At 41.5% G+C, this 14,255-nt stretch overlaps 1 protein-coding gene across 2 annotated transcripts in view; it reads right to left on the bottom strand.

The window, feature by feature from the left end:
* XKR4 (XK related 4) overlaps positions 1-14,255 on the bottom strand; it is a 436,026-nt gene that overhangs the window by 12,713 nt on the left and 409,058 nt on the right. Inside the window, exon 3 of one of the 2 annotated variants that reach the window (XR_011996661.1) lies at positions 1,667-3,790. Coding sequence is in view for 1 of the 2 variants with exons in the window: in XM_072734717.1 (XP_072590818.1) it covers positions 2,844-3,790 (947 nt within the window). In the remaining variant the exon portion in view is untranslated. Of the gene's footprint in view, positions 1-944; positions 3,791-14,255 lie in introns of those variants that run through there. The other variant, XM_072734717.1, reaches the window with a different exon arrangement.

Below are 14,255 nucleotides of genomic sequence, written 5' to 3' on the forward strand. Positions count from 1 at the left end.
GGAAACAAGATTAGGTCACGCTTTTCCTCAGAAGCAGAATTTTTTGGTTCCTGTAATCTTGAGAGAGTTTGGAGTTTATGGTGAAGATATCCTTTCCTTAGCAAGAATTTTTGACTAACTAAAACATCATCATCTTCAAGTATGTTGGATAATGGAGTATTTATGGTATTTGGGAAATTGCTGAGAAATACAAACTTTTTACACCCTCCTAACTGTATTCTTACCTCCAAGACAAAGCACAGTACATTATTGTTTATTCACACAGTACTCATTTTGACTCTTAACATGTTAAATGGGGTATCAAATTGAGAAATAACTCAGGACTTACATGATTGAGGAGTGTTGGGGCCTGCTGAGTTTGTGTTGATTGACACTCTAACTGTAATCTGGCATTTACTCATGAAATCAAAGGTATAGTTCAATTGAGCCATTCAATTTCCAAAGATCATCAATTAAAAGTTTTCTTGGAAATACTGAAGCTAATAACTCATGGTCCTGCACGAAAGTGAAGAATTTTTGCCAATATAATCACTTTTTCCATCTATAATGGGGGTGCAATGTTTTCACCAATTGCTGACAAGAAGAGCGTCTTCCTGGGCCTTTACTGACGACTAGGTAATCTTTTCACATCCAAACAAAAGATTATTATTTTTTAGTGGAAATCTTGCTTGGAGGATCGAACCATGGAGTGCTAGGAAAGTATCTCTACCAATAAAAAATCATCTATTTTTAAAATGTTGTTCTGGGGCTTTGTACCAAAGGAAGTCATAGATTGAACCCTCTGCCATTTCCCGTGGATGTCACTGGGACAGCAGTCTCTGTGTGACACACCCACTATAGGTGGTGGCTATAGAACTTGACTATTTTAAGTGGATTGTACAGTCCAAATCACAGAATAATTAAGCTAAACGGACTTTTCCCTCTTCTGTCTCTCTGTCTCTCTCTTTTTTGAGTGACTTGACTAATATTTAATATATAAGTTGGGTTAATATAAAACCAGGGAAGGAAGTTTAAGACATCTTCCACTGTGGTCAGCTTTGTGATCATGGATGGATGAAGATAATCATTTACAGCTCTCACATCCTGGGAAACATTGGCCAGTCTTGACAAGCCCTTTCTAGTTAAGCTGATTCTCTTGTCACCTGATATCCTGATAGCACCCCTGGCCAGGTTCCTGGGGGCACCGACATTGCAAAGTAGGGTGATCTTGCAAGAGACAAGTGTTCTCAATCTGCTGAGGCAGGCTGATGGGATTTGTGGACCAGTTCCTGACATCCCAAGTAATTCTGATGCTTAAAGTGTTTTAAACGATTCCAGGTCTATAAAAAAAGTGATGATGCCTATATGTATACCCTATATTTTTTATTACAAAAATATTGAAATAATCCATGAGTTATTCCACTCTGCACCAACTATAAAAAAATACTATCAAAGTTTGACCGGCACTTTTAATGCAACGAAAAGCACCATGACTGAGGACACTGGGAACAGAAAGCAAGGGACGTTTACTTGCCGTACGGAGGTATTAAAAACCCAGAAGTTTGTTCAGAGTGCGACTTTACAAATGATTCAAATACAAATCTTAGCTGGATCTAGTGATAAGCCCTCCGTCAGTTGGGAAGGGTTGTCTCATAGCATATTCACTGCACTGTCTGCTCATACTTACTAAAAAGTGTCCAAAGCCTCTAAAAGACACATCACTTTGACCTTGGGTTGGGGGGAGGGGAGTCTGTACACAGTGGGGAACTTGATGGTGCACTCTCACGTCCACTTTGGGGGGCTCACGCCACTCGTTCTCAGGTGTTTGGGACTTCCACATCAGTCCTGTGGTTGGACGTGTTTGGCACTAGGAAGGTGTGGCGCAGCGTGCTCTGGACTCGCGCTTGCCTGTATTCACACAGAGCCATGCTTCCCCACGTCTCGAAACATCCAGTTCAGCATATTCCTCTCCTGTTGCTCTGCACCTATGAGCCCGCGTGAGCTGCACAGGCCAGGAAATCAGACACTCCTTTTGCCTTGTTTCCCTGCTTCCTCTTCATGTACTTACTACATTTTTGCGACTGAAGACTGAATCAGGATGATCATTTAGTTTACATCACGAAATCATTGAGAGCTCCCTGGTCTTGTCAAAAGCCATACATGTGCTGCATAGGATTTCTGTCGGAAAGGATGTTCTCAACTGAAAACTTAAAATAAGAGACAGATCCTGAAATGTGTTGAAAGTGAACCATTCTACCGATTCGCATACACATGTAAACAACAGTTGAGTTTGTTGTTGTCCATTGGGTAGGATTTTCACGCGTGGTAGTGGTTTCCAGATGAGAATGGTCTATGAAATTCTTTCCTAAGTAGTACTATTTTTTTTTTTCTGGAGTCTTGAGGGATATATTTTCTCTCTGTTTTTATATTCAGAATCAGAGCTTTGCATCAAGAAAAATCACCTAAGCTATTTTGACAGAGGACTGGTGCCGTGTGTGTGTGTGTGTGTGTGTGTGTGTGTGTGTGTGTGACTGAATATATTTTTATGCAAAGGTCAATTAACTCCATCAAAACACCCTATTGATCGGAGGCAACATTTTCCGTGATCATAGTACCCTCTGGTGGACACGCTGAAAGTGGGCAGGAGGGGTTGGTAGCAACAAGGAGTCCCGCTGAGCCGGCCCGTTTCCCTTCCCTTCAGTGGCTGTTTTGGAAGGAGACCAGCAGCAGGCAGTCAGCTGATGGAGGGTCAGACGAAGCGCATTACAGCTCGTTGCCCTGCTCTAGGACAAAGTTTCATTATTGCCACGGCCCTGCTGCCACCCCTTCACCTGGAGGTTGTGGCTCCTCCCAGGCCTTGCATCTTATAACGTGGTTTCATACTCCAACCGCTCCTGGATCAGGGCATCATCTTTGTACTGCAGCCTCGGAGGAGACGGGGAACATTCAAAGGCTAAAATGGCCTTTCGAAGGCTTCGGTCCAAAACGTGCCTCTCCCACGCTGGGTACCTATTCCTGAACAGGTCAATTTTAATGACGGATTCTTCAATCCGTGGCAGGCGAGATGACGGGGTGGACGGAGCCGTGGGCCTCACCTGAAAGACAGGTACACACCCATCCCGCTCTGCAAATTTCTGGTCGCGGTCGCTGGCGACACTGCGGTTGTTGGAGATGGACCGGAGCGTGCTGGTGGCCACTTCTGGAGGCAGGGTGAAGGCAGCGACTGGGTCCTCACAAGCACAACTGGGTGACTGCCCGAATCTGGGTCCATTGGGGTGAAAGAAGGCATAATACATCAGCATAAAAACGACGCCAGTTAGAAAGCTGCTGAACACCACACACAGTGCTGGGATGGCGAACGCATCTGCAAACGGGGGAGCCTTGTAGAGGTACCAGAGGGCACTCAAGGCTGTATTTTCCAGCAGGATCACAAAATAGTAAATGAAGAGCCTGCAGCGTGTCCTGCCTTCCTTGACGTTGAACCAGCTGAAGATGTAGATGATCCCCACCACCATGTCGAACACAATCTCTTCCCATTTGGTGATACAGAATTCTGTCTCACAGTGGACAATCCAGAAGGTCATGATGCACCAGTGGAGGACGATGAAGATCCCAAAGTACAGCTGGAAAACCGAGGCAAAGAGGGCGAAGGTGATGACTCTGGCAGCAATGGTGAAGAAATGCCAGCAGAACTGGATGACAACAGCCATGTAGCTGATGGGCTTCTTGTCATCTCGAGAGTCCCGGAGAGCCTTCTGGTAAGAGGCCAAGGCCCAAGCCAAAGACACGAGGGAGGCTGCCGCTGTGAATCCTACAAAGGCAAAAAGGAAGACATTTTGTCAAAAGGGACATGCAGTGCTGTCCCCCGAAAATAAGTCACATGGAGCTGGGGGCTTGGGACAAGTACCTGTGACCTCAGCAAAGCTCTTCACTTCTTTGAGTGTTTAGCTGAGCTTAATCAGATGGGGCTCCTAGTGTCTGCCCTCTGTGGGCCCAACCATATGCAGAAGTCATGACCTATGACAGGAAAGCTATTCAAAACACACGTGGGGTGTGGGATCTGGAAATGGGGTGGGGTGGGGTGAGCTTTCTGTGTATATGGTGGAAGTAGGTAAACTAAGGAGGTGATTTTGTGTAGTCGGAAAACAGCTATGGACTGGAGGTTGACAGATTGGCTTGCTGTGTCAACTCTGCATGACTTTGGACAATCATTTCAACTGGTGTCCTCATTTATAAAGTGGATAATCTCCAAGGTTCCTGGCAGCTTTGAGATTCTGCGGATGAAAGGGATAAATAATCACTGGAAACGCGAGGGGCTGGCTGATTTACTTTCTGCTTCTAAACAAGAATAAACGCACTTCATTCACAAAGGAAAGTTTATTCTTTCTTACAAATAAGAAGGCCATAAAACCTCCTTGGCAATGTTTCTTGTCTTACCTGGTATGCAGTTTGTCCTACTATCATCTGAACATAATTCTTCCTATAGCTCTTGTCTGTTCCTTACTGCCATTCTCTTAGAAGAAGACATGTTTGCTCACTGGCTCTCACCACTTATTCTTTCATAGAGGAAAGATTGTACAGGAATCACCTCTCAACCATTTCTCTTATTTTACGAACTGCATTTGTTTAGTATGTTCTTTAAAAGTTTGTTTACATGTTTTTAAAATAAGTTTTATCATTTCCCTCCGCTTTGCCGCCATCTGCCGTGTCTGAAGCATTGCTTGTATGGTCCAGACATGGACAGGGCTCACCTGAAAACATACTGGCTTCCTTTAGGAGAGGAGCTCTTTGGGGGAATTCACTTTGCCACTGAAACGTTAGTCAGTTTGCACACTATGCAACACACCATAACAAGACTTACCAAGACTAAGAATAGGTTTTGAGTTTTACAGTCCAGCTGGCATTTCTCCACAGATCCATTAACTTATCATAACCAGGCCACCTTATAGTCTTTGGACAAGAATGGAAAAAAATAGAAGGATTGCCAAGAACTGGGGATAGAACTGTATTTTGTTTTTATATTTTGATAGAGAAAGGCTGTTGTCTATGATCTTTGAAAAATGAATTGGAAAAAAATGACTCCTGTAGGAAAGATGCACACTAATTAATGGAAAACACGGTCGACCTCAACGATCATTTCTAACACATTCCCCTTGAGTAAGGTGAACTTCAAAAGACAATATTGGTGAGAAATACCTTCCAATGGCTACTTCTCACATCCACTCCCAATCAAGCTAGCAGAAAGTCCACATCTTACTCTGGATCTTCAGGGTTTTTTTTCTGGCCAGCACAGTAATCTTCTGCTACCATATCTCTCGAGCAGTTATGTCAATATTTTAGGTCAGTTGGAGACCAGCACACAAAAGAATTTTTGATAATGTAATTTCTTTTCTTTTTCTTGTGTTTTTAAAATATATTTTTTGTTGTTCGTTTGTTCTGTTTCTTTCTCTCTCTCTCTCTCTCTCTTTTAATGAAAGTATAATTTCTATGGGGTGGGAACCACCTACCTCAATTGTAAAGCAAATCTGGGAGATGAAAGGACACGGTGGGAAGAAAAGTAAGGAGAAGAAGAAGGTGAGACAATGGGAAATAAAGGGTCATGGAATAATGACTTCGAGAATGACACCCTTATTCTCAGTTTAGGACATAAGAACAAAAGGTTGTGCTGTTTTAATCCCAACACCTTTGAGTGACACAGAAGCTACTCATGACCTCGTTCCTTATCTCTACTGTTTGCTGCGGTACAGATGGTTTTGGAGTAGACTGCGTCCTCCTCTCTGAGTATGGGGCATCCCTGCAGGGCGGCACCAGCCGAAAGCCCCACCCCCTTTTCACACCCTGGCGCCCCAGGACGGCGTTCGCGCGCAGCGCCACCTGCAGGAAGAAGGCTGCATTGCTGGTCAACTAGACCAAGCGCTAGCCGACTCTGGAGAGTCAGAACCACGAGGATACGGTCTTTCACAGGCGTTATTAAAGGCTGTTTTTCAAAGCAGTGACTAATAGCAAAGCATAACAAAACGTTGCATACACAGCATCCTTAAATCATCCGCTCTTGCATGTAGAAGAATTGGAAAATTAGCCTAGTCCATCTTCCCCTGTAATCTTCACCCCTTTTATTTTTATTTATTTTTAAAGATTTTCTATTTATTCATTCATGAAAGACACAGAGAAAGAGGCAGAGACACAGGCAGAAGGAGAAGCAGGCTCCTCGCAGGGAGCCTGATGTGGGACTCGATCCCCGACCCTTGGATCACGCCCTGAACTAAAGGCAGGTGCTCAACCGCTGTGCCACCCAGGCATCCCTCTTCACTTTTATTGCATGTCCTAAAAAAGAAATTGAGCCTGCTCCAGGACACTTCAGGAACTTGGTAAGAAAATATTCTGGCAATAGAAAAGGGAAGATTTTCTGTCAGCTTTGCTTTCTATGTATCTTACAATTTACAAAGTAAATTTTTTGCCTATAGCCAAGGCAAATTTCATGTCCATGGATGACCCCCCTTTATGAATTCTCTGCTATAGCAACAATTAGAATTTCCTTGGTTCGTTTGATTTTTTCCTTTCTGTTTAGCAATTAATTTTTATAAGATGAATATATCCCCAAACAGAAAATACAGGGCAATCTTAGAGTTATTCCTTATTACAAATTCACATTACCATGAAATCCTTAATTTTTTGCTTTTACACAAATAATGTCAGCTCAGTTGTTTCAAGAAAAATTCTCTTAGTAAGGCACTGCATTATCATTAAAGTAGAATTCTCTGGAACTTTTGATGCTAGCAGATAGAACCCTAAGTACTGTTTTAGCTAACAATGTATATTTTCACTCTTTATTTGAAAATTATTTGAAACTTAACAGGAGAATTGCAGAAGTAAAAAAGTTGTCTATTGAATATTGAATACTTATATTCTCTTTGCCCAGACTGTCATTTGGCCTCTTTTACTTTATCACTAGCCTCCCCCACACCCCCGCCCACCCCACCCCTTCTCTAGCCTTTTTTCTCTGAACCATTTGAGAGTAAATTGTATACATCTTGGCTGCTAGGGGCTGATTGTTTGTGTCCCCCTCCATTCATATGTTGAAACCCTAACCCTTAAAGAGGCTGGTATTAGTAGGAGGAGCCTCTGGGAGATGCTTAAATTATGAATGGGATCAGTGCCTTCTAAAAGAGGCCCAGAGAGCTTCCTAAGCCCCTTCTGCCACCCAAGAATACTATGAGACGTCTTCAGCCCAGAAGAGAGCTCTCACCAGATCTTGGACTTCTAGCCTCCAGAACTGTGACCAATATATTTCTGCTGTTTATAAACTATCCAGCTTGTAGTATTTTGTTATAGCAACTCAAAAAGACTAAGACAGGGATGCCTGAGGGCTCAGTATGTGATCCCAGGGTCCTGGGATTGAGTCCTGCATCTGGCTCCCCACAGAGAGCCTGCTTCTCCCTCTGTCTATGTCTCTGGCTCTCTCTGTATTTCTCATGAATAAATAAATAAAATCTTTTTTTTTTTTTAAAAAAGGACTAAGACAATGGTTCTTTACCCAAAAATATATCAATGTCTCTTTCTTATGACTAGAGATATTCTTTTAGATAACCACAATAAATTTATCAACTTTGGTCAATTTAACACTGATACAATACTTTTTTTCTAATCCACTGTCTCCACTATCAATATTCCAATTTCATCAATTGACTTTAACAATGTCCATTATAGGATTTTCCCCTGTGGTACAGAATTGAGTCTGGAATCAGATATTGCATTTGGTTGTCTTATCAATATAGTTTTTTAAATCAGAAATATTTCCACTGTCTTTCTTTTTGACATTGGCATTTTTTTGAAGAGGTCAGTACAAAAAAGAAAAAAAAAGTGTTCCTTGTTTTGGATTTGTCTGTTTCCTCATGGTTAGATTCAGGTTACACATCCCAAGCTGGAATATTATGTAAGTGACACTGAACAATATTTCCAGCACCCCCCACACCATTAAGATATTGAAATACAAGGATTTCCTCAGTAGTTCCAAGAAGTATATAGTATGTCCATCAGAATTTTGGTGCAAAAGAATGAATAGCTTACAAAACTTCACTCTAAAATCAAACACACAAAACAGCTGCAAAAGACTCAATGGGATTCTCTTATTTATTAAAAGGTTGCAATAGATGATAGGACCTCAGATCTTATCTAGTGCAATGATCTCATTTTATAGAAAAGAAACCAAGTCTCCCTTGGAGAGCTTATGTGATTTATCTTCCCTCTTTCTTTCCCCTCTCTTATTTCTGATGAAAATTGCCCTTCTACTGCAAAGCTACCCTCTGCTTCCTGGAAAAGAGACTTTTCTGTTAAACCCTTTGTATCCCAGCTCTTCCTCCACAAGATTGCACACATGTGATAAGCTTCCTTTTACCCCAAGAATAGCCTTTCACTTTACTGAATCTCTTCCTCTTTATTTCAGATTTGTCTGTCTCCCATTTTTCCTTCTATTCTTTATCTCTTGCTTCTCCATTTTTATCTGCTCATCCTTGAGTTACTGGCACTGGTTAGGGTGCTGCACCTGGGCCTCCTCCCTTAGCAGCCCCTCCCTGAGAGATTCCCTGCACTCCAGCATCTCTACTCCTCTAGTCCACCTCAGCACTCAGCACACCTATCTCTGTACCAGACTTTTCTGGCCCTAGAGCCATGTGTCTGATTATTTCCCCGAGAACCTGCAGGCCTACAGTCTTTGTGTTCCATGTACACAGGATCAATGGGATACCTGGAAGCAATCTGGCTGTAGATGACAGTGTTTGCGTTCTCATGGAAATAAGACAAATCTTCTTCCTCTATGCCCCCTGATGTTAGTGTAATACCCTTCTCAGAAAGAGAGAGAACATGAATTTCTGGGTAGGCTGCCACAGTTCTAAGAAGATGATTTCGAATGCCACTTGACTGACTAAGAAATACGAGATTGCAAAACCATCCAAATCCAAGGATTCACAATATGTGCCATTTGGGTGCATTGCATCTGGAGGGGTCCAGAATAAACCACGGTAAAAATTATTTCCAGTTGAAGGCATTTGAGTTCCTGGCATCTTTTATCTGCCTTAAAGCAGAGTGCCTTAAAAGAACTCAATTATCATAAATGCCCTCCCCAGGAGTAACTTGAACCTTCTTGGAGAGGAAAAGTCAGCACCACACCCAAATAGACTATCATAAAACTATTATATCTCCCCTCCACTTTTTTAGAGTGCTTTATTTCTCCACAAGTCACTTGTTTTTCCATAAATGCCTTTTCTCCCCCACTTTTTAGAAATCATTTGTTTTCCCAGAAGTGTCCGTCTGCCATCTCTCATCCCCTATTAAAGATAGATTCCAAAATCTAATGACCTCCTAGAGTCATATTTCCTTGGGAATGCTTGTGTGTGCACACATGATTACATACATAATTTACATACTCGCACACATGATTACATATGTAATTGAGTCTGTATTTTGTCTTGCTAATCTGTTTGTTGATTGATTTATTTTTTTTTTATTTATTTTTATTTACTTATGATAGTCACAGAGAGAGAGAGAGAGAGAGAGGCAGAGACACAGGCAGAGGGAGAAGCAGGCTCCATGCACCGGGAGCCCGACGTGGGATTCGATCCCGGGTCTCCAGGATCGCGCCCTGGGCCAAAGGCAGGCGCCAAACCGCTGCACCACCCAGGGATCCCCTGTTTGTTGATTTAATTTGCAGGCCCTCATACACAGAACTAAGAGGGTAGAGGAGAAGTTCTTCCTTCTGGTAAACCCCGAATTGAGTCCAGCTGACCCCAGGTAATTTTGTTTTCTCACTGCAGCCCGAAGAATTGATCTGACTTGGAATAAGACAATTCAATGATCATAAAGTCAGTGGGCAGTTTATCCTATAATTTTGAACTGAATATCTCTATATATTTGGATAAGATTTGGTAAAAGATGTAGCACCTTTGGAAATATAATCCAAGAATTTTTCTTTAAAAACCTCTAGATGAGGTCAGGATTACTTCTGGATTCTGAGATCTGTGCATTTGAATTGTTGCAGAGGTTGCTTAGTAATTCAGAGACTAGTTCCTCAGAGGAAGACTAAGGTACTTTTCCATTTTAAATAAAGATTTTTTATTCAGAATGAGGGTTTTGAGTCTGATACTAGCTAGTTAGCTAATTAGCATTTCAAAGAGAACTGATAGAAATCAATATTGTGTTGTTCAAGTGAATAACGAAGTTTTGACTTTCTTCCCTTTTTCCTCCTTGCTTCCTTTGGGTGTCCTTTCCCCAACTGGTGTTTACATGTTTTTTTTTTTTAATTTATTATTTATGATAGTCACACAGAGAGAGAGAGAGAGAGAGGCAGAGACATAGGCAGAGGGAGAAGCAGGCTCCATGCACCGGGAGCCCGACGTGGGATTCAATCCTGGGTCTCCAGGATCGCACCCTGGGCCAAAGGCAGGTGCCAAACTGCTGTGCCACCCAGGGATCCATGTTTTGTTTTTTGTGTGTGTCCTTTTCTTCCTTCTCTTTCTTCTCCTCTCTATGACAGTCTTTCCTTCTGTCCTGCTTTGCTTCTGCTCTGCTCTTCTTCACTCTTTCCCCCCATTTCCTGGGGGGAACATGACATGAAGTTGAATTATTTTTTAAACAGTAGTTGTATTAATGAACTAATGTTTGGTGTTGCCCAAATGTAACCTTCTCACTGTTCCTAAAACTCAAATAAATTCAAAATAAGAAAGGAAATTACTCTTTTTCAATGTCAATGGCCTGCTCTACTTGTTCTTCTGCCTTTGCTCTGAATCCCATGGCTTTGCTCCAAATCTAGATTTGCTTTCAAGGAACTCCATTGAAAGAATTCATTACTGCTAACCTCTGTTTTTTTTATTACAAGTAACTTGCTTTCCTATAATCTTCCTCAAGTTGGATCTAAATGCAATCCTAATGAAAGACGTAGAAAATGTATATATTTTATTTAGGATAAAATAACAGTTCAGAGAATGGTTGATGGGGGCTAGAGGAGGGTGTTGTGAACAAAAGCTCTACCATCTCACTTTAAGCATTTCTTTTTGGAAGAATGGAAAGAATGGGTCTGGTATAGGCTAAAAGACCCTTGGAAATATTACAATGCAAGAAACTTTTGATTTGGGGACCTGAAGACTAGGAGGGGGCTGCTTCTCACCTCCAAGTGCAAATTCATTCATTCTACAAACGTGTTTTCATATCAAGTGTGCTATCCCCTTCCTTCAGAGTACATATCCTGGTCTAAAATTATGTTTGATCTTGTGCTTTAATTTACTTCATTTTAATGTTAATTATTTAGTTTAATTTAAATTTAATTATTGTGTTGACCTTTAGGTAAGGATGAGTGCCTCCTTGTTTACCTTCCTGTCCTCTACTACCTTGTATGGTACCTGGTGTATGTTAAGAATTGGCACTTAGAGAAAAAGCAAGGCAGAAGGAAAGGTAGAATGGAAGAGAGAGAGCAAGAGAGAGGAAGAAATAGAGAGGAAGAAAGAGTATTCCAAACATAAAGCTGGAACCACAGAGGAAATGAAAATTTCAAAAAATGTGCACAATTCTTCATTGCTCTCCTACTCTGCTTCTTCACAATTTCTATCTGAGCTGTAAATGCCAAAACACGGAGAAATAAAGTCTGTATTCCTGTCGTGTTGTTTGTGGTCTGGGTGTAAACAATTCTTGGAAATCCTCAGAGAATGCTTCATAGGATTTATAGCCTAATTCCCCAGATGTAGGAGGTTCACGGAATTGAACCAAGTACTCTAATTCTTTGATTCTTCAACCAACAGAATGAGCCTGTCTCTTCCCTCCTCCTTAGGGAGGGTAATCACAGCCCTTCTCTTGAAAAGGCCAGCCAAGGGTTACAGTCTCAGGGAATCACCTGGCTCCTGACCCATATTTATAATCAAACTGGGGCTGGTAAGAAAGGGCTCTTTTACTTTTAACTTAAAACATTCATTATTAGGTAAAATTTCAAACATATACAAAAACAGAGGGAATAGTACAATGGATATACCCTTCCGGCAGAATCTGTATCCATCACAAGGGAAGATGATTTTTGGCCAGGAGAGGGTGCCTCTGGATGTCCCCTTGGATCTACTCCTTCCTGAATCTGAATATTCCTGCATCGGCTCTTTTCCTGAATGCTCCTTTCCCTGTACTGACACTGAGGGAGACAGAAGGGCTGGGCTAGAAGCTAACTTGCTGATCACTGATGTTTTACCAGCACATTTTGGAAAACTTGGCCGTGTATCCCTCATGGCCACCCGATCTCCTCTGGCTCATCTTGTCCCTGCCTCTCTGAGCGTCAGACACACACTGCCTTGTCTCCAATCCTCACATGTTGAATAAGGCTGCACTTTCTTCCTAGGAAGAGGAAGCTCTGGGGTCCCACTTGAAAAGCCACTTCTCTCCAATGAATCCCTCCTCATCTCTCAGTTCCCATTTTGAGCATCATACCTTAGGGAAGTCTTTCCTAGCCTCCAACCTAAATCCTGTCATTTGTTGTAAGACCTTACAGCACCTTGCATTTGTTCTTCACTCTGCACCTTGGCACACCTGCGGTCACCATACATTTGTATGGTTGATGATAGACACATCTACCCAAAAGGGCTGGATCTGTATCCTGTGGCTGACCATTATGTTCCTGACATCTGACACTTTCTTTGTGTCAGGTTCTGAAATTAGTGCATTTGTTATTCAGTAGCTGTTCTCATATTGTCTATTTGCCCAATATCTTGATTTCACACATCTTGACTTCCATTTCACCCTATTTTTTTCATTCTGTCAATTTCAGCATTTTCTGTTGGAATTTTAGGTATTTCCTCACCAATAGTTTGGGAATGGATGATTTACAACAGCACCCTTCTCAGCTATGCGGGTGAGATTATCATTTCACTGTTCACACCACATACTATCCTATCATCACAAACACAACAACTTTTCTTCTGAATGTACAGACCTTAAACAAATGAGACATTGAATTTTAGATGATGACATAATATTGATTTCCTGAATATTGATTTTCAAAAAAAATTTTTATGGTTTCCTTAGCACATTTGAGGCTCATATCCTAGACAAGTAAAAGAGGAGCAAGCATTTGTTGGGTCCTTGCTTTATGCACTTGTGATGTGCTGGGTACCTGCATCGTTTGTTCAACCTGAAGTTCATGATAATGCTTTGAAGCAAGCACTCTTTGGCACTCAGGGAAACAGAGATATAAAGAGTTAAACAACTTGCCCAAGCTCATGTAATTATCGAGGAGGGCAGGCATCACAATTCACAGATTCCAAACTCTGTTCACCATGACAGTAGACCTAACTACAACTGGGATGTGAGGCATGAGCAAGCATAGTGAGCTCTCAAATCTCTTAGGGTCTAAGCTCCCTGGAAAACGGCAGAGAAACGTACATGACCCTGGAATAGTGCCACCTCTTCACGCAGCTGACTCCTAAAGGTTCCCACCACACCTGAACCTTCAGGGTCTCAGCAACCATATTTGTTCCCAGGCTAAGGATCCCCCTTTGGATTCTTTTCACAAAACAGACCAGAAGCATGAATACCTAGGAGGAAAACCATGCTTTTCTCTTCTTCACATTTTCTGACAACTCTCCTGGTTTTTCTGGATTTTCACCTGAGGGAAAAAATATTGCCCAATTTCAGTTAATTATATGAGCTAAGAGTGGGAGCTCCCAAAATGAAGATCCAGAACCAGAGTGGTTTTCCATTTCTTCAGCATGCTTAGAACTTGTCTCTTAGTTACAGATACAAAAGCAGCAAATCCTCTTGGCTGGACTCATATTGAATTCACCCAGTCGAAAGAAGGTAATAATTGAAAAAAAAATGTAAAGCTCTCTGTGCTCTCTCTGATCTTCAGTGAGTGTGGTGAAGGAAAGGAAAGTAATACAAGCTCAGCAGGTCTCGGATGTTTTAAATATTGCACTGAAACCATTTATCTCTATTTTAAACCTTGTAATAGTTCTGATTAAAAATATTTAAATGCTTAATATGTTTAGTTTTGGTAGGGATATGCATACTTCTCATAATCCATTCTAAGGATTTCAACTTGTTTGCAAGGCAAATTTTAAGGCTGCTAAGGTGTTGATAAGGGAAACATTGAATTGAAATTAAAAAAAAGTATTTTAATATGAAACTAGTTGGAGAAAGTTGTTGAAGGAAGCGAGGTGTCTTAACAAATGTGGGAAGTTATTTCCTTCTGAGGTGAAAAAAATCAGAGATGATTTCACATAGCTCCATCTATTTTATAATCTTAAATTTTA

This window comes from Vulpes vulpes, chromosome 13 (assembly GCF_048418805.1).
Source record: "Vulpes vulpes isolate BD-2025 chromosome 13, VulVul3, whole genome shotgun sequence".
NCBI classification, from domain to species: Eukaryota; Metazoa; Chordata; class Mammalia; order Carnivora; family Canidae; genus Vulpes; species Vulpes vulpes.